Source organism: Saccopteryx bilineata, chromosome 3 (genome assembly GCF_036850765.1).
Source record: "Saccopteryx bilineata isolate mSacBil1 chromosome 3, mSacBil1_pri_phased_curated, whole genome shotgun sequence".
Classification (NCBI taxonomy): domain Eukaryota; kingdom Metazoa; phylum Chordata; class Mammalia; order Chiroptera; family Emballonuridae; genus Saccopteryx; species Saccopteryx bilineata.
In genome coordinates this window covers 257,370,351-257,390,185 of record NC_089492.1, presented here as the reverse complement: position 1 = coordinate 257,390,185, position 19,835 = coordinate 257,370,351, and the positions used below count along the sequence as shown (strand labels likewise).

General features: G+C 51.4%; 2 protein-coding genes and 1 non-coding gene across 10 annotated transcripts; 1 reads left to right on the top strand and 2 right to left on the bottom strand.

Annotated features, from left to right (window-relative positions):
- Positions 1-76: 76 nt before the first annotated feature.
- Positions 77-4,115, bottom strand: DYNLT4 (dynein light chain Tctex-type 4). Of its 3 annotated transcripts, none has more exons than XM_066269379.1 (2): positions 4,055-4,115; positions 77-930 (listed from the first exon to the last, which is right to left on the bottom strand). In XM_066269379.1, the coding sequence occupies exon 2, from the start codon at positions 761-763 to the stop codon at positions 104-106; it is 660 nt and encodes a 219-aa protein (XP_066125476.1). In that variant the 5' UTR covers positions 764-930; positions 4,055-4,115; the 3' UTR covers positions 77-103. The 3 variants fall into 3 exon arrangements, with proteins under 3 accessions (XP_066125476.1, XP_066125475.1, XP_066125474.1); XM_066269378.1 differs by lacking the exon at positions 4,055-4,115 and adding an exon at positions 3,596-3,714; XM_066269377.1 differs by lacking the exon at positions 4,055-4,115 and adding an exon at positions 1,330-1,412.
- Positions 1,603-10,187, top strand: BTBD19 (BTB domain containing 19). Of its 6 annotated transcripts, XM_066269375.1 has the most exons (9): positions 1,603-1,757; positions 2,057-2,946; positions 4,108-4,321; positions 4,413-4,466; positions 9,195-9,254; positions 9,352-9,420; positions 9,505-9,636; positions 9,764-9,889; positions 10,022-10,187. In XM_066269375.1, the coding sequence occupies exons 2-9, from the start codon at positions 2,861-2,863 to the stop codon at positions 10,154-10,156; spliced, it is 876 nt and encodes a 291-aa protein (XP_066125472.1). In that variant the 5' UTR covers positions 1,603-1,757; positions 2,057-2,860; the 3' UTR covers positions 10,157-10,187. The 6 variants fall into 6 exon arrangements, with proteins under 6 accessions (XP_066125472.1, XP_066125469.1, XP_066125470.1 ...); XM_066269372.1 differs by having other exon boundaries at positions 9,764-10,187; XM_066269373.1 differs by having other exon boundaries at positions 9,352-9,636.
- Positions 10,188-14,016: 3,829 nt separating this feature from the next.
- LOC136332621 (U5 spliceosomal RNA) lies at positions 14,017-14,133 on the bottom strand. The gene has a single exon (XR_010730789.1). It is a non-coding gene; the product is annotated as a U5 spliceosomal RNA (small nuclear RNA).
- Positions 14,134-19,835: the final 5,702 nt, after the last annotated feature.

The following is a 19,835-nucleotide window of genomic DNA, read 5'->3' as shown; positions in this document are numbered from 1 at the left end:
GACCACTTTTATTTATTAACAGACATTTATTTATTGGGATGTGCGCCCTAGGGAGGGCCTCGTCCTGGAATAATAAACCATTTTGTAGAACTTGGATGCCTCCTTACTCGTAGTACAGCCCGTGGACTATGGCCACTGCAAAGAGCGAGGCATTGGTGAAGGTGGCGGAGGCCAGACCATCATTGGCCACATCCCAGAGTGTGCGGCTGACCACGTGCACACCCTGGCCGGCATTTGGCCCCAGCACCACACTGCACACTAACTTATAGCGTGGCAGGCTGAGCTCTCGCAGGCGTGTGTGTACCAGTTCGCACACAGTGCGCGCCAGCGGCCCCGCTTTGGTGCCAGAGTAGCATGTGTCCTGCAGTCCAGCAGCCAGTGCCTCCTCCAGGGCACGTTGTGCTCGCGTGGCCTCCCAGCGCTCCCCGGGTGCCGGCTCAGTGCGATATGAGGGCGCCATCTGCCGAGGAGGTGCCAGGGGCAATCCAGAGAAGCTGACCCGAGAGCCTAATGGAGGCACTGGGCCCAAGGATGGACGTCGGCCCCCAGGACCCATACCTGGTCCAACCAGCGAATTGCGACGGGAAAAGGACAGGGCCAGGCCCAGCATGGAGCCACGGCGGGAGGCTGGGCCCAGACCTGCCGGCCGGTCCTCATCAATGCTGGTCAAGTGGCCTGGAGGCCGCAACGGTGATAGTTTCAACCCGGAGTCTTTGGCAGTTTCCTCCTCCTGGCGTCCCGGGGGCACAGGCCTGCCAGCCATAGGTCTGCTGGTTGGAAGACCCACACTTGGATTGGGTGGCCTTCAATGGCCCTTTGAGTACCACCCAGTTTCTTGATCAGGATTTTACCTTCTTACCTGTGTTTTTGAGACAGGAATTAAAATAGTCCGGGGCTGAGTGGATTCCTTGGTTCTTGGAAGGTTAAGGGCTGTTAGGGACATAAACAAGGCAAGAGATGCTGCTTAAGACTATCATCTTGGGTTAGTTTCTGGCCCCTGAGCTCCACTTTCCCTTGGGCACTATGGAGGTCAGCTAAGTGATCTCCTTTTCTCCCCTCAGCCTGACTGCCAGCAGGAGAAAGGAACAGTATCTTCCCTTTGCCTCAGCCCAGACAGTGGTGCCCCCAACCCCTAACCAGAAGGAGGGACATTCAGACCCAGCTCCGACCCCCACCGGTCCTTCTAGCCCTGTGGGTATTGAATCGAGTCATCTTCCACCCCAACCCGCTCCTAGAATGGTGGGCACAAAGATCTCCCCACAACTGGTTGAGGCTGGGGACAGGTTACACAGGAACTCCTTCCACTCTGCCTTTGGCCTCTGGCCCTACCTCCAGAACCATCTGGTATAGCTGCCCTCTTCTCTCGAAACCCCCGCAGGCACCCTGAGTCATCTGCAGCCTTTGGCCTCCAGCTCTAGCCTGGCTGGCCTGACCTGCCGGTGGGAAAATAAGGGCCCTTTGCCCGTGTTGTGGAGTTGCCACGGGTTGCTGGGCCAGAGCCCCTCCCTTCCTCCATCCGGGCTTTGGCTTAACCTGGGAGTGTTACTACTGTGAGCACACGCTGAGTGCAGGGTGCCTGAGTTGTCAGGGGAGAAGGGACAGCCGGGGTTCTACCATGACAGCAATGTTCTACCATGACAACAGCTGAAGGAGCAGATGGAGAGAGGGGCTCTGGTCAGAAAGGTGTCCCTACCCCAGGGCTCTTAAGCCACTATCCACTTCTCCCCTTGAGAAGAATGGCTCTTCACTCTTCACCTGTAAGTCTCAGAGGGATATGGGAAGACCTTGAGTGGTAGAGGTGGCTGCTCAGAAGTCAGGATCTGGGCACACAGGAAGGGGCACATCATGACAGTAGTCTTCCCTTCTAAACAAGGACAAACATTTCCGCTCCCTGAGCAGAGCTAGGGTGGGGCTTGACTGACTTCCTCGAGTCCAGGCTGCCTCAGCACAGTGGAGGGAGGGCGAGGGGGTGGGCTCACACTCGAGGCATCCAGCCTCTGCTGACCAAGCACTCAGGCTTGTCCCCAGCTTGCCACACCTCTGTATTGCATTTCAGGGATGCCAGAGGCCATGACTCCTTTGTCAGAATTGACACCTCCTCATCTGACCCCCTCTAGAGACAAGACTGCCCCCTCATAAGTAAGCCTGTCTGGGCCCCACCGGGTACGGGCCCCTTGCCTGAGCGGTAGAGTTGCCATGCGTTGCTGGGAAAGCACTGCCTTCCTGGTTCCTTCCCTTGTTGAGGGGGTTTCCCCAGAGCTGGCTAACCAGATCTGAACCCTGTGTGCTTGTGGGTTGGGGGGTAGGAGGGGCAAGGAGTCTAAACTCTGAACCCAGGACAGGCAAGGGCCAAGGAGCTAAGACCCTCCAACTCTGCTCAGGGCTCCTCTGAGGTCTGAAGTTTTCCCTAGGCCTGTGGGAGATGGGCGGGGCCTGTCTTCTCAGGCCAGACTCCAGTTTCCTTGGAAACCCACAGGCTTCCCACCCTAGCAGCTGCCTGGGCAGGCTCCCAGCTGAGGCCTCATTTGCAGCTAGCCTCTCCTTCCAGGTCTAGTCAGCTCCACCTCGGCCTCTCTTGGTCCCCTGCCTGAGTCCCCATCACCAAGCCAAACCTCCGGCTTCCTTTACCTCTGATGCTTTCTTCAGGAACCTGGGCCTCTCCTGCCCCATCCCTAAACAGCTTCTCAGCAAACAGGCCTCCCAAGCTCCTGCCCCTCCCTCTCAGGCCTTTCTAGTCTCCTTACCAGCAGTTAGGCCTGGCCAGGCCTCCCGCTCCTTCCCACCTACTGCCTCCCACATACCAACCAACAACAAGCTTACTGGCTGTTCCACCCACTTACTCCCTTGCCCCACCCCATCCATGGAGACCCCCGGACTGGTTGTGCATGGGGAAGCTGAGCCCTTTTCCACAGCACTCCGAAGCCTCGTCAACAACCGCCTATACAGGTGAGGGGGTTGGCCCTGTCCATGGGTTTTTGATGGCTGGCTCTGCTGGGTCCCATGACTGAGAAGGCGCTGGGTACAGAAGAGGTGGGGAACTAGAACTTGACTCTCTTGCCAAACTCGAGGTCCATGACATCTTGAGAGCCAGAGATGGAGGGCAATGGGACCTGCAGCCCAGAGTGATGTGTGACCTCAAGCAAAGGTCTTCCTTTTTTGGATCTTGGGCTCCTGGCAGAGAAGAGCCCTCAGCCCCCTGAGAGAAGGGATGTAACTTGAGTCCCTGGGGAGGCTGAGGAGCAGATGACCCTGTTCTGGGAACTGGGGATTCACAAGGGAAGCAAAGCTGGAGGGATTGAGCCAGAGTCTCAGCCAGGAAGTGGTTTAAGGGTGCTGCCTGGGGCTCACTGCCTGCCTAGGATGCCAGTGGTGTCTGAAACCAGGGGTAAAGTATGGGGCAGGGCTGGTCAGGAGAACTAGAGTGCAGCCTTCTGTCCTTACTGGCTCAGAGCTGGGTTCCTCTGCAAGGGCTGGTGACTCCTATAACCCTACTGCTTTGGGGATCAGTCAGGTCTGAGTAGTGGAAACCCCAGGCCTTGGACCCGGGACTAGGAGGCTCCAGGAACTGAAGCTTCATCTCCTGCCTCCTACTCACTGTGTTGTCAGAGGCCCAGAGGCTGGGGCAGGAAGTGATCATGAAGATGGAAAATGTGGTCTGGCCTCTTGATGATGCATTTCTGCTGTGTCTGTTGCAGCTAGCATAGTCTGTACCTCCATCCTCCCACCCGCTCCTGCCAGGAGGAGGGTGAAAAAAGCTGAGTCTGGAGGAGGAGCTAAGAAGAGCTTCCCTTCCCCCAAGACTCAGGGACCAATCTTGCATCAGCCCTGGCACAGCCACCTCCTCTGATACCTGAGAATTTGGGGTTACCATCCCATTTCATGGGAGAGAAACCTGAGATCCAAAGGTAGAAAGTCACTTGCCTGAGCCCCACTATAGGGTGGGGTAGGACTAGAACCCAGGTCTCTGTGTCCCAGACCATCTGCTGGAAGGACTAAGCCCACAGATAAGGAAACAAAGGCCCAGAATAGGAAAAGGCAAAGCCTAGAATTTTACCGTATGGCATGCTCTGGTTTCCTGTCCACTGGCTCTGCCCATCTCTCCCACAGTGATGTTCGCTTTGTGGTCGGTCAAGAAAGGCAGGAGGTGTTTGCCCACCGGTGCTTGTTGGCCTGTAGATGCAACTTTTTCCAGCGACTTCTGGACCCGGAGCCAGGCCCTGGGGTGCCTATCCCCGTGGTGTTAAGCACTGTACCAGCTGAGGCCTTCCTGGCAGTGCTGGAGTTCTTGTACACCAACAGTGTCAAACTGCACCGCCGTTCTGTGAGCCCGCAGGGCAGGGGTCTGGGTGGGAGAGGAGGGGAGGTGGGCTGAGGGGCAGGGGGAACTCCCAACCCAACCACCCACTTTGCAGGTGCTGGAGGTGCTGACAGCAGCTGTGGAATATGGGCTGGAGGAACTGAGAGAGGTGGGTTTATGTGGCAGGCCCCTGTCTCATTTCCCTTGCCTCTTAGGAGCTCAGTTCATACCCTGCCTCCCACTCATTCTGTCCTGGAGAGGAACATGCACCAGTACAGAGAGAAGTATGGATATCTCTCTGTGTAAATAGGCATTTATGTGTTCCAGTGTGCAAAAGGATACGGGCATGCCTTTTGTGTGTTGTGGAGGTACATGGAGTGTTACTGTCTGATGCTGTAGATACCAAGATATGTCAGTCAGCCTTGATCCTTGTTCTTCAAAGAAAGACATGAAAGCTCTCCTATGTGGAGGGCTGCATTGTGGCCTCTTCAGTCTCCAACTTGACCTCCTTTAATCAAGTGGGATAAAAAGTGTGATAGATAAGAGTAGATGATGCTGAGACTGAAGGGGGTCTCTCTCTAGTCCTCACCACCAAGGAAAAGAAATATTTGTGTTGGGTTAGGTAGAACAGTGTAGGAGTTTGTTCGGGGGGGGGGGTTGGAAAGATGGCATTCTAGTCACATAGGCACAAAAAGAGCTTGTGAAATATTTAGTCATGGCTAGGCTGAGTGTGAGAGGAGGCATGGAAGGGATGAAATGGAGAGGGTGCCAGGAGCTGGTTCATTCAGGACCTTCAAAAATTTGGACTTCGGCCTGACCAGGCGGTGGTGCAGTGGATGGAGTGTGGGACTGGGATGCAGAGGACCCAGGTGTGGGACCCCGAGGTTGCCAGCTTGAGCGCGGGCTCATCTGGTTTGAGCAAAGCTCACCAGCTCGGACCCAAGGTCGCTGGCTCGAGCAAGGGGTTACTCGGTCTGCTGAAGGCCCATGGTCAAAGCACGTATGAGAAAGCAATCAATGGACAACTAAGGCAGGGATCCCCAAACTTTTTACACAGGGGCCAGTTCACTGTCCCTCAGACTGTTGGAGGGCCAGACTATAAAAAGAACTATGAACAAATCCATATGCACACTACACATATCTTTTTTGTTTGTTTGTTTGTTTGTTTGTATTTTTCTGAAGCTGGAAACGGGGAGAGACAGTCAGACAGACTCCCGCATGCGCCCGACCGGGATCCACCCGGCACGCCCACCAGGGGATGACGCTCTGCCCACCAAGGGGCGAGGCTCTGCCCCTCCCGGGCACGTCGCTCTGTTGCGACCAGAGCCACTCCAGCGCCTGGGCAGAGGCCAAGGAGCCATCCCCAGCGCCCGGGCCATCCTTGCTCCAATGGAGCCTCACTGCGGGAGGGGAAGAGAGAGACAGAGAGGAAGGAGAGGGGGAGGGGTGGAGAAGCAGATGGGCGCTTCTCCTGTGTGCCCTGGCCGGGAATCGAACCCGGGACTTCTGCATGCCAGGCCGACGCTCTACCACTGAGCCAACCGGCCAGGGACATATCTTATTTTAAAGTAAAAAAAAGGGAACAAATACTTTATTTAAAATAAAGAACAAGTAAATTTAAATCAACAAACTGACCAGTATTTCAATGGGAACTATGCTCCTCTCACTGACCACCAATGAAAGAGGTGCCCCTTCTGGAAGTGCGGTGGGGCCGGATAAATGGCCTCAGGGGGCCGCATGCAGCCCGCGGGCTGTAGTTTGGTGACCCCTGAACTAAGATGTCACAGTGAAAAACTGATGATTGATGCTTCTCGTCTCTCTCCGTTCCTGTCTGTCCTTCTATCTGACTCTCTTTGTCTCTGTAAAAAAAATAATAATAATTGGACTTCTTAGGGCATTTGAGATCTTGCTCCTTGGCATATATTATCAGTTTGGTTCAAATAAACTCATAAACATTAAGAAAAAGTTTGGTTTTTTTAATTTTTATTTATTTATTTTTTACAGAGACAGAGAGTGAGTCAGAGAGAGGGATAGACAGGGACAGACAGACAGGAACGGAGAGAGATGAGAAGCATCAATTATTAGTTTTTCATTGCGCGTTGCAACGCCTTAGTTGTTCATTGATTGCTTTCTCATATGTGCCTTGACCGCGGGCTTTCAGCAGACCAAGTAACCCCTTGCTGGAGCCAGCGACCTTGGGTTCAAGCTGGTGGGCTTTTCCTCAAACCAGATGAGCCCTCACTCAAGCTGGCGATCTCGGGGTCTTGAACCCAGGTCCTCTGCATCCCAGTCCGACACTTTATCCACTGCGCCACTGCCTGGTCAGGCAAGAAAAAGTTTTTTGCACTTCTTTTACCCAGAAGGTGATGGAGACTCACTAGAGGTTTCTGGTAAGAGGGTGAGGATTTGGAAGCTAGAGGAGATAGGATTGGGAAAGATGGGGAAGATTTATCAGTCCTATAGGAATGGGGGCAGCAGGGGAAGCACAAGGTTAGCCCAGGAGTAAAGTGACCGATTGTCCTCTTTAGGGAGAACAGTCCTTTTGTAAGTTCCATCCTCCCTTGAAAAGTGTCCTCCTTTAACCCTACCCAGTTGGCTCAGTGGTAGAGCGTCGGACTGGCATGCAGGAGTCCCAGGTTCGATTCCAGTCCAGGGCACACAGGAGAAGGGCCCATCTGCTTCTCCACCCCTCCCCCTCTCCTTCCTCTCTGTCTCTCTCTTCCCCTCCCGCAGCCAAAGCTCCATTGGAGCAAAGTTGGCCCGGGCGTTGAGGATGGCTCCATGGCCTCTGCCTCAGACACTAGAATGGCTCTGGTTGCAACAGAGCGAAGCCCCAGATGGGCAGAGGATCGCCCCCTGGTGGGCAAGCCGGGTGGATCCCGGTCGGGTGCATGCAGGAGTCTGTCTGACTGCCTCCCCGTTTCCAACTTCAGAAAAGTGTACTCCTTTATTGATATTGAAGACTAATCTGTAAATGTCGGTATTTGATTGATGCAGAGTCGATCCATTGAGTATGATATGACGTATTTGTATTTGACATGATTCATCAAGGATCAGTACAGTGTGGCAAGACGCTATTATGAGAGGGAGACCTTGAGAGAGCGTGTGATATACCGAGCGTGCAAATGGCTTTGTGTACTTCTTACTGAAACACAACATGGCACACATGTGTAGACTCATGATTATTTCCTTCTCAGTGAATATACAGGTATATTTCTCAATTACAGGTAAACATAATTCATGTTTTATTAATTCATTATCTATTTAATAATTTCCAAATATGTATAATTTTATTTACAAGTATTTTCCTGAAATTCAAGTTTTAAAGTGGAAATCCAATCTCAAACCATATCTATTAGTAATGCATTTTGATTAAATAGTTGCATAAAACAGATGTTTTTTATTTTATTCTTATTTATTTTTATTTTTTTTACAGAGAGAGTCAGAGAGAGGGATAGACAGGGACAGACAGAAACGGAGAGATGAGAAGCATCAATCATTAGTTTTTTGTTGCACGTTGCAACACCTTAGTTGTTCATTGATTGCTTTCTCATATGTGCCTTGACCACGGGCCTTCAGCAGACTGAGTAACCCCTTGCTCAAGCCAGCGACCTTGGGTCCAAGCTGGTGAGCTTTTGCTCAAACCAGATGAGCCCGTGCTCAAGCTGGTGACCTCGGGGTCTCAAACCTGGGTCCTCCACATCCCAGTCCGACGCTCTATCCACTGCACCACTGCCTGGTCAGGCAACAGAGGTTTTTTAATTAGAAAATGATAAATAGATCCGAATATCACTTCAAATTAGTGGTTTTGTTTGATATTTAGTTTTACTAAATGAGTTTTTTCTTTTCTTACAATTATTAAAAATTAACAGGCATGTGGCCCTGGCTGGTTGGCTCAGTGGTAGAGCATCGGCCTGGCGTGCAGGAGTCCCGGGTTCGATTCCCGGCCAGGGCACACAGGAGAAGTGCCCATCTGCTTCTCCACCCCTCCCCCTCTCCTTCCTCTCTGTCTCTCTCTTCCCCTCCCACAGCCAAGGCTACACTGGAGCAAAGTTGGCCCAGGCACTGAGGATGGCTCCATGGTCTCTGCCTCAAGCGCTACAATGGCTCTGGTTGCAATAGAGCATCGCCCCCTGGTGGGCAGAGCATCGCCCCTGGTGGGCATGCCGGGTGGATCCCGGTCGGGCGCATGCGGGAGTCTGTCTGACTGTCTCTCCCCGTTTCCAGCTTCAGAAAAATACAAAAAAAAAAAAAAATTAATAGGCATGTATGCACAATTACAATATAAAATATTACAAATGTTTTTATATGCATTTATCATATTATAGTGTATTATTGTTGCAATGAATAAAATGTTTCTTTTATTTCGATATTGTTTTCTTTAGCTTATTTTTGTCCTCCTTTTCATTTTAAAAAAGTTGGTCACCTTACCCAAGAGAGCACTGAGGGAAGTGGGACTGGTATGACTCAATGCTTTTCTGTATGTGAGGATGAGTAGGATGTCATGGATGAAATCTAAGTTTCCAGTTCTGAGTGTCTTTAAGTCAGGAGGGGGACAAGTAGAGGAAGATAAACATCCTGAGTGAAAAAGGAGAGTGGAATTTTTCCTTGTTTCTTATCTAGTCTGATTTGTGGGGTATGTGCTAGAAGAGAGGCAGCTGGGCTTGGCTTGCCAAGGCTCTGGGCCTGAGGCTGCTAGGAGCCTGGTTGGTAGACTTCTCCAAGCCTGCTCCCTGCTTCTGGGGTGAGGTGGTTGGTAGACTTCTCCAAGCCTGCTCACTGCTTCTGGGGTGGGGTGGTTGGTAGACTTCTCCAAGCCTGCTCACTGCTTCTGGTGTGGGGTTGGGTTCTGGGGCAAGAATACTTCAGCATAACCCACATTCATTTCTGTCCCCAGCTATGCCTGGAGTTTGTGGTAAAGGTGCTGGATGTGGAGCTAGTTTGTGAGGCGCTACAGGTGGGTGTTGTTGGACCCAGGCAGGTAATCCCCGGTGTGGAGGGCTGGGCTTCATGGCCTCTTATCTCTAACTTGATCTCCCTCATTCTGCTCTCAGATGGCTGTAACCTTTGGCCTGGGACCATTGCAGGAGCGTTGCATAGCCTTCATAGAGACCCACAGCCAGGTACAGCCCTCCCACCCCCGTGCTTATACTCCCACTCCCACAGACCTCATTCTGCTCTGCCCTGACCCATTCTCGGACCCACAGGAGGTGCTTCGAACCCGCAGCTTCCTGGAGCTGTCAGCTCCCGCGTTGCTGCCCCTGCTGCGCAGTGACAAGCTCTGCGTGGACGAGGCTGATCTCGTCCGGGCGGCCCGGAGCTGGGCGCGCGTGGGCGCGGTGAGCGAGGCGAAGGGGAATGCGGTCTGGGGGCGCTGAAGGATCGGGCCGCAGAAACCTGGCGAGGGGGTGGTGGGTTGTGGGCCAGGTGTCCCCACCTGCCTGGGCTCAGAGCTGGTGTTCCCAGGCAGTGCTGGAGAGGCCTGTGGCTGAGGTAGCGGCACCGGTGGTGCGGGAGCTGAGACTGGCCCTGCTGGCCCCCGCAGAGCTGAGCGCCCTGGAAGAGCAAAATCGGCAGGAGCCACTCATCCCGGTGCGGACGCGAGAAAGCAGGCTCAGATCCACTCAGCAACGTGGGGGAAAGGCGCGGGTGGCCCAGGGTCTGCCAGGTGAAGGGGTGACGGGAGCACTGCGGAGCTCCACGGTGACTGGTCTTCTCCTGCAGGTGGAGCAGATCGTGGAAGCGTGGAAATGCCACGCTCTGCGGAGAGGGGATGCGGCCCGGGGATCTTCGTGCCGCCGCCGGAGGGGGACCCTGCCCCGGGAGCACCACAGCTTTCTAGACCTGCCCTTTAAGTGACCCAAGGATAGGTCTTACCAGGAGTTTGGGGCCTGTCCCACCTGCATTTCCGGACACGCTCGGCCCTGGGAGTGGGCTTCCGCTCCCGGCATGCTCCGCGAGCCAGGCGTGGGAAGGACCGCGGCCGCGGCGCGCAGAGCTCTGTGGGTGGGGCCGGGACTGGGCGGGAGGCGCGGAGGACTGGGCTTCGGCTGGACCTAACCTCCTGGCCAGACTGGAAATCAAATAATTTATCTTGCACTGTTCCCTCCGTTGCCGGTCCGTGGCCACTCTCGCCTGTCCTGTTTACTGTTATAACCACTTCTTAGCTTTCAGCTCAGCCTCTTTAATTCCAGAACCGCGTCCTGGAGATCGCTTTCTAAATGCCTCACATTGTCCACCTCAGAGTCAGTTCAAAATTCAATTTTCTCATCTTTTCCCAGTTCTGACCCTATGGTGAGTGCCCAAGCCAGAAACCTGGATCTCGTCCTGGCCTTATTTCTTTTCCTCACATTTGCTTGGTGGCTCCTACCTTCTAAGCCTGAAGAGTAACAGAATATGCCACACCATATCCTTTGGCATAAGGAATACTTTAAGATGATTATTTTGAGAAACAGGAGAAGCTCTGAAACTAGAGTACACAAGTTACCCTTTTGTAAGGGAAATTTATATTTATAAAGGAAATCTCCATTTGTAAGGGTGCTCTCCTCTTTGTACCAGGAAGAAGAGGTAGACTAACTCCAGAGAATCTTGTCAACGGAGAAGGGACCATTGCAATCGGCCTAACAAACTTTACCCTGTTTGCTGTGCTTTTCCTGGTGGCCCCCTCACTTTCCTTTTTTTTTTGTCTTTAGCTGAAGATGGTATTTAAGTGGGTATTTTGGGCCGCTCAGGGAGTTACTCATTTTTCTCTGGGTATACATAAAGAATACATGTTAATAAACTTCTGCTTCTCTCTTGTTAATATTTTTATTATTATTAATTATTTTTAAAAGAGAGAGGAAGGGAGAGAGATACATAGAAACATCAATTGCCTGACCAGGCGGTGGCGCAGTGGATACAGCGTCGGACTGGGATGCTGAGGACCCAGGTTCGAGATCCCAAGGTTGCCAGTTTGAGCACAGGCTCATCTGGTTCAAGCAAAAGCTCAGTAGCTTAGACTCGAGGTCTCTGGCTCGAGCGGGGGGTTGCTCGGTCTGCTGAAGGCCCGCGGTCGGGGCACATATGGGAAAGCAATCAATGAACAACTAGGGTGTCGCAGCGAAAGACTGATGATTGATGCTTCTCGTCTCTCTCCGTTCCTGTCTGTTTATCCCTCTCTCTGATTCTCTGGGGGAAAAAAAGAAAAGAAACATCAGTTGGTTGCTCCAGTTATTCATGCCGTCATTTGCCCTGACCCAGGATGGAACTCCCAAACCTCAGCATGTCCCCGGCCAGGGCTGTTACTCGTTTAAAATTTTATATTGATTGATCTTAGAGAGAGAGAAACATCGATATGTTGTTACATTTACTTATGCATTTATTGGTTGCTCCTTATATGCGCCCCAACCCTAATAAAACCGGAAACCTTGGCTTGTCCAGTCCACGCTATAACGTTTTGTTTGTTTGTTTGTTTATTTATTTATTTATTTTAACAGAGAGAGGGACAGAGACAGGGACAGACAGGGACAGACAGGAATGGAGAGATGAGAAGCATCAATCATTAGTTTTTCGTTGAGCATTGCTACACCTTAGTTGTTCATTGATTGCCTTCTCATATGTGCCTTGACCGCGGGTCTTCAGCAGACTGACGAACCCCTTGCTCAAGCCAGCGACCTTTGGTTGAAGCTGGTGAGCTTTTGCTCAAACCAGATGAGCCCACGCTCAAGCTGGCGACCTCGGGTCTCGAACCTGGGTCCTCCACATCCCAGTCTGATGCTCTACCCACTGCACCACCTGGTCAGGCTACTTTCTTGTATTCCCCATGCAATATATCTCATTCATTACACATTTTGTCTTCCTGTCACCCTGGAGAAAGATCCCTGGGGCCTCGAGTGGGGGCCCTTTGAACTTCTGCTTTCTCTGTCCCTATCACTTAAATAGTGCTCTGTAAATGTTCAGTGATTACTTTTTCCCTTTATTTAAATACTATTGTAGGCCTGACCTGTGGTGGCGCAGTGGATAAAGCGTCGACCCGGAAATGCTGAGGTCACGGGTTCAAAACCCTGGGCTTGCCTGGTCAAGGCACATATGGGAGTTGATGCTTCCAGCTCCTCCCCGCCTTCTCTCTCTCTGTCTCTCTCTCCTCTCTATCCCTCTCTCTCTCTCTCTCTCTCTCTCCTCTCTAAAAATAAATAAATTTTAAAAAATACTATTGTATTCCATAAAGAATTTAAAAGAGCTGTGAAACAAAATACTGTTAATCTAAAACAAGGGATAGCCTGACCAAGCGGTGGCGCAGTGGATAGAGCATTGGACTGGGATGTGGAAGGACCCAGGTTTGAGACCCTGAAGTCACCAGCTTGAGCGCGGGCTCATCTGGCTTGAGCAAAAAGCTCACCAGCTTGGACCCAGGGTCGCTGGCTCCAGCAAGGGGTTACTGTCTGCTGAAGACCCTCAGTCAAGGCACATATGAGAAAGCAATCAATGAACAACTAAGAAGTCGAAACGCTCAATGAAAAACTAATGATTGCCCTGGCCGGTTGGCTCAGCGGTAGAGCGTCCGCCTAGCGTGCGGAGGACCCGGGTTCGATTCCCAGCCAGGGCACACAGGAGAAGCGCCCATTTGCTTCTCCACCCCTCCGCCGCGCTTTCCTCTCTGTCTCTCTCTTCCCCTCCCCCAGCCAAGGCTCCATTGGAGCAAAGATGGCCCGGGCGCTGGGGATGGCTCTGTGGCCTCTGCCTCAGACGCTAGAGTGGCTCTGGTGGCAACATGGCGACGCCCAGGATGGGCAGAGCATCGCCCCCTGGTGGGCAGAGCGTCGCCCCCTGGTGGGCGTGCCGGGTGGATCCCGGTCGGGCGCATGCGGGAGTCTGTCTGACTGTCTCCCTGTTTCCAGCTTCAGAAAAATGAAAAAAAACAAAAACAAAAAAAAAGACAAAAGAAAAACTAATGATTGATGCTTCTCATCTGTCTCCATTCCTGTTTGTCCCTGTCTATCCCTCTGACTGTCTCTGTAAAAAATAAAAAACAAAATAAAATAAACAAGGGATAATTGACTATTTGGAAGAAAATAAAGTTAAACTTCTAACTCAGGGATTTTGTGCAAAAATATGTTGCACATGATTAACCATTCCACTGCATGACAGCATTGTTTGGGTAAAGAAAACTGTTTTAAGATACATTCCCAGAGGCCCTGGCCGGTTTGCTCAGCGGTAGAGCGTTGGCCTGGCGTGCGGGGGACCTGGGTTCGATTCCCGGCCAGGGCACATAGGGGAGGCGCCCATTTGCTTCTCCATCCCCCCCCCCCCCGCCTTCCTCTCTGTCTCTCTCTTCCCCTCCCGCAGCCGAGGCTCCATTGGAGCATCCCGGGCGCTGGGGATGGCTCTTTGGCCTCTGCCCCAGGCGCTAGAGTGGCTCTGGTCGCGGCAGAGCGACGCATCGCCCCCTGGTGGGCGTGCCGGGTTTCCAGCTTCAGACAAAAAAAAACAAAAAAAAAACATTCCCAGAGAACTGATTAAATCAACGATGGAATATTTATAACTGCAGTGGTACCTAAAAAGCACCATACAGACCAAGAGCCTGTCAACACAGAAATAAAACAGCCTCTTTAACTTTTTACTCGTCTCAGTTAATAGAGAGACGGAAAAAAGGCAAAAATATCAACCTTATATATACCACGACCACGTTACCAGAAAGTTTAAGTAAGCTATTAATTTCTATTTTTGAACTTCCAGAATATAGCCTCGTTAAAAACGAGACCTCAAAAAATTCGTTCAAGACTCATAATTGTTCCTCTCCACGGAAATCTTTAGTAAAAGGCGAAAGATTTATGCGATCTGAAGAGAAACGAGAGCATGCTTGGTTGTTTCCGCTCGGATTCTTGCAGAGCAAGCTAACCCTCAGCACACTTATGGTTATTCATTGCCTTCCCGGTTCGTGCTCCTGGCCTGGTGTTTGTAGAGACCATACGTTTCTAACAAGAAGCGTGCCCCGCATCAGTGGGTTTCCACTGGGCTGGAACCCCGAGCGTTGTAAACTGTTTTTCGTGGTGCACCATGGGTATGTAAATCGCAGGTCGCTCTGGCCTGTCGGAGACACCGGCGGTCCCAGCGGGGCGGTGCCCAGGGGACCCCGGGCGGAAGCGCTTCCTCTCTTCCCTGCGGGTCTATCCGGGAACCTTCGTCTGGTTTGCCCGGAGAGGAAGGGTGTTTCCTGCCAGTGTCTGAGACCAAGTTCTTTTTTTTTTTTTTTTTTGGTGGTGGTGGTGGTGGGGGCAGAGGACAGAGAGAGAAAGAGAGAGAGAGAGAGATTGAGACAGACAGGAAGGGAGAGAGATGAGAAGCATCAATTCTTCGTTGCGGCTCCTTAGTTTTTCATCGATTGCTTTCTCATATGTGCCTTGACGGGTGTGTTTGGGGGTTACAGCAGACTGAGTAACCCTTTGCTCGAGCTGGCGACCTTGGGCTCAAGCTGGTAGCCTTCCTTACTCGATCCAGATGAGCCCGCGCTCAAACCGCGTCCTCGGGGTTTGGAACCTGGGTCTTCCACATCCCAGTGGGACCGAGTTCTTTACGGGCTGGGAGTAAGTACTAATGGTTGAGGTTCAGCCCATCATTCCATACCCGCAGGGATCCCACAGTTCTAGGGACAGAAGCGGATACTGTCGAACAGAGACATTCAGGGGTCACGTAGGAGGCACATCACCTCCCCCCCCCCCCCCCCGTCGCCGCCCCGAAGGAGATGACATCCAGTTTATCTTGAAGAATAGTTCAGTCAAGGGGAGGTGGAGCAGTGCGCTGGCAGAGGGAATGGTGTGTGTGAAATTATGGGAGGTGAACACAAAGTAATTCAGCTTGTGTGGAGTGTGGTGCTCTGAATGAGAGTGTGTGGCAGAGTGCTGTCACAGCTGAGATGACTGCAGAGGCTAAATGGAGTTGGGCTGGAAAATGGCTTGGATTTTATCTTGTCAGGGATAGGGAGGGGTGAATGGGTGTTGAAGTCAGAGAGCTGAGTAGTGTGAGGGTCCACGCAGGGTACATTGTTCTGCAAACAGTGGGACTTATTCCAGAGACTGAATGTGGTCAGTGTCCCAGGACGGACCATTCCTGGGGTGGCTGAGCTCCAACTGGGTGGAATCCCTTCAGCTCCTGCCATACCAGGACACACCCTTCATTCTGTATTTCAGAGAAATTCATGCCCTTAGGCATGAAATTAGAGCAAAAAATTTCAACAAAGCTAACATCCATGCAAACTACAAAAATGAGATGCCAGGTCATTGCTTACGTAAAGGATTTCATTTTAAATCCTGAAAGAGCACCTGACCTGTGGTGGCGCAGTGAATAAAGCATCTACCTGGAACACTGAGGTCTCCAGTTCAAAACCCTGGGCTTACCTGGTCAAGGCACATGGGAGTTGATGCTTCCTGCTACTCCCCCCCCCCCCTTCTTTCTCTCTCCTCTATTAAAAAAGAAAAAGAAAAAGAAAGAAAGAAAGAAAGAAAGAAAGAAAGAAAGAAAGAAAGAAAAGAAAACGAATAAATAAAATCTGAAAAAAAATAATAAAGTTTAAAATCCTGAAAGAGCCTGACTTGTGGTAGCACAGTGGATAAAGCATCAACCTGGAGTACTGAGTCGCTGGTTTAAAACCGGGGCTTGCCCTGTCAAGGCACTATTGAAGACCTTCCTGCTCCTCCCCCACTTTTCTCTCTGTCTTCTCTCTAAAAGTCAATAAATAAAATCTTACTTGAAAAAATTTAAAAAAAATTTTAGAGAGAGAGAGAGAGAGAGATGGAGGGACAGACAGGGACAGGCAGACAGGGTGGTAGATGGGAAGCATCAACTCATAGGGGCTGTAGCGGAGCCAGTGACCCCTTACTCAAGCCAGCGACCTTGGGCTTCAACCCAGCGACCTTTGGGCTCAAGCCAGTAACCATGGGGTCATGTCTATGATCCCAAGCTCAAGCCAGCAGCCCCACATTCAAGCTGGTGAGCCTGCACTCAAGCTAACCTCAGGTTTCTTTCTTTTTATTTTTTAAATTTATTCACATAGGTCAGGCAACTTCGGAGTTTCAAACCTGGGTCCTCAGCATCCGAAGCTGACGTTTTATCCACTGTGCCTAGTCAGGCAAATATTATTCCAAATTATTTTTTTTAAAGATTTTATTTGCCCTGACTGGTTGGCTCAGTGGTAGAGCGTTGGCCTGGCGTGCAGGAGTCCCAGGTTCGATTCCCGGCCAGGGCACACAGGAGAAGCGCCCATCTGCTTCTCCACCCCTCCCCCTCTCCTTCCTCTCTGTTTCTCTCTTCCCCTCCCGCAGCTGAGGCTCCATTGGAGCAAAGTTGGCCCGGGTGCTGAGGATGGCTCTGTGGCCTCTGCCTCAGGTGCTAGAATGGCTCTGGTTGCAACACAGCAACGCTCCAGATGGGCAGAGCATCGCCCCCTGGTCGGCATGCTGGGTGGATCCCGGTCGGGCGCATGCAGGAGTCTGTCTGACCGCTTCTTCATTTCCAACTTCAGAAAAATACAAAAAAAAAAAAAGTAAAGGATTTTATTTATTTTAGAGAGTGAGGAGAGAGATATTTTAGAGAGATGGAGAAGGGGGGAGGAGCAGGAAGCATCAATTCCTATATGTGCCTTGACCAGGCAAGCCCAGGGTTTTGAACTGGTGATGTCAGCATTCCAGGTGGACAAATAAATAAAATATATATTTTTTAATTTATTTATTTATTCATTTTTTCTAGAGAGTTGAGGGAGAGACAGAGAGAGAGAAGGGGGGGGGGAGGAGCTGGAAGCATCAACTCCCATATGTGCCTTGACCAGGCAAGCCCAGGGTTTTGAACCGGCGACCTCAGCATTTCCAGGTCGATGCTTTATCCACTGCGCCACCACAGGCCAGGCATAAAATATTTTTTTGTGTATGTGACAGAGACACAGAGAGAGAGGGACAGACAGGAAGGGAGAGAGATAAGAAGCATCAATTCTTGGCCCTGGCCGGTTGTCTCAGCGGTAGAGTGTTGGCCTGGCGTGCGGGGGACCTGGGTTCGATTCCCGGCCAGGGCACATAGGAGAAGCGCCCATTTGCTTCTCCACCCCCCACCCTTCCTCTCTGTCTCTCTCTTCCCCTCCCGCAGCCAAGGCTCCATTGGAGCAAAAGATGGCCCAGGCGCTGGGGATGGCTCCTTGGCCTCTGCCCCAGGCGCTAGACTGGCTCTGGTTGAGACAGAGCAATGCCCCAGAGGGGCAGAGCATCGCCCCCTGGTGGGCAGAGCGTAGCCCCTGGTGGGCGTGCCGGGTGGATCCCAGTCGGGCGCATGCGGGAGTCTGTCTGTCTCTCCCCGTTTCCAGCTTCAGAAAAAAAAAAAAAAAAAAAAAAAAGAAGCATCAATTCTTTGTTGCGGCACCTTAGTTGTTCATTGATTGCTTTCTCATATGTGCCTTGACGGGGTGGGGATGGGGGGGGCTACAGCAGACCAAGTGACCCCTTGCTCAAGCCAGCAACCTTGAGTTCAAGCTGGTGAGCCTTGCTTAAACCAAATGAGCCCACGCTCAAGTTGGTGTCCGCGGCGTTTTGATTCTGGGTCCTCCACACCCCACTCTGACGCTCTATCCACTGCACCACCGCCTGGTCAGACAATATAAATGAAATCTTAAAAAAAAATCCTGAAAGAAAGAGAGAGCAACCTACAAGATAGACTCTAATCTCCCCATTGAAGAAATGTTTAACTCGTGTTCTTTTCTTCAACTAATTTCCTAACCCCCTTCATTCGGATTCCTCTGACCAGGGAATAGAATGAGAAATAGCTAACTTGTTTACCAATCCCCCATCCCCTTTCTTCCAGTCATCTGGTTGTTTCCAACCATTCCTCAAACCCCCTTACCTAGTTAAAGATATCCCCATCTCTCCCTTCCACTTTTCTGCGGCCATTTAAACTAGCCAATCGAGAAAAAATAAGATTGTACAGTGAACACTCCAGCCGATGAAGCAGGACCCAGCATCCTAGGGCCTGCGTTAGGGATAAAAACAGAATTTGCCCTCTGCCTGTTCACTTGCGGACTGGCTTTCAATAATGGCAGCGCGCCCTTCTGCAGAAGTTATTAAAGTTGCCTTGCCGAGGTATTTTGTCTCTGAGTCTTGCTTAATTTCATCTCTAACACCATTTCACAGAGGAAGATGCTAAGGCTCAGGGAGGTTGGCTAGCTTTCCCAGGTCACTCGGGAAAAATGGACTGTCTGCTTTTGCATTGTTCCAATCTGATGAGCTCTCCTGCTCCACCCAAAAGCCCGTTAGTGACCTAAATTCTAGTGGACCCAAATCCAGCCAATCCTCCATCCCTTGGACCTGATGGATGAAACCCTGCTTTAGGTTCCAAGCCAACTACTCACTGATCGCTTTTCTTTTTAGGTATTTTAATGTTGATTCAGCTGCATTAAGCTTATTTTATTATTTTTTTCCACTTTGTCAGAACATGATTATCTAGCCGTTGCTGTAGTGCGTGTATGAGAAGGCAGTGCTCTCAGGATGGGCTTGTTCCTGGTGGTGAGTGGGTGGCTGGAACCCAGAGTGTGTGTATGTGTCAGTTGAGACTGAGCCAGGGGATAATTGGGGAAAGGTAATAACAGACCCTCACCCCCACCCGTGGGGTGCGGCACTGTACCCCAGGGGTGTGCCCTAAGTCTTCAAGGCCGCTGCAGTGGGGGCGTTAACCTTCATGGAACAAAGAGCTTAAATACAGTGCCTCACTGGTTGCTATCGCAGTTTCCTCTAGCGGTCCAGTGAATGTCTGGCCAAAGTTGCCTCTGGGAGCCAGGCTGACTGCTGGCCTCTGCCTTAGAAGTTGGTCTGTGCCTGACCTGTGGTGGCGCAGTGGATAAAGCGTCGACCTGGAAACGCTGAGGTCGCCGGTTCAAAACCCTGGGCTTGCCTGGTCAAGGCACATATGGGAGTTGATGCTTCCTGCTCCTCCCTTCTCTCTCTCTCTCATTCTCTCTCTTTCTCTCTCTCTCCTGTCTGAAATGAATAAATAAAGTCTTTAAAAAAAAAAAAAAAAAAAAAAAGAAGTTGGTCTGGGCACAAAACTCCAAAAATACCTCCTCAGACCCTGCTGCCCCTATCTCTTCAATTGGCTCCTTTCCTGATCTTCCATTTCGCTTCCCATTGCTGCATGGCTGCCCCTGCACCCACGGGCCCCCATGGGCCCTGTGCTGCTGAAACAGGGAAGTGGGTGATGAAGCTGGTGGTGCGCAGGGCAGAGGAGGATGGCTCTGAAAGCCACGGTGGGGCTTGACACCAAAAACATTACATCATTTTGCATATTAAGCACTTAACCCAGACCGTTACCAAGTATGTGACCAACATATGCTTACTAGGCCTGACCTGTGGTAGCGCAGTGGATAATGTGTTGACCTGGAAATGCTGAGGTCGCCGGTTCAAAACCCTGGGCTTGCCTGGTCAAGGCACATATGGGAGTTGATGCTTCCAGCTCCTCCCCCTTCTCTCTCTGTCTCTCTCTCTCTCCCTCTCTCATTCCTCTCTAAAAATGAATAAAGAAAAAAAAGATT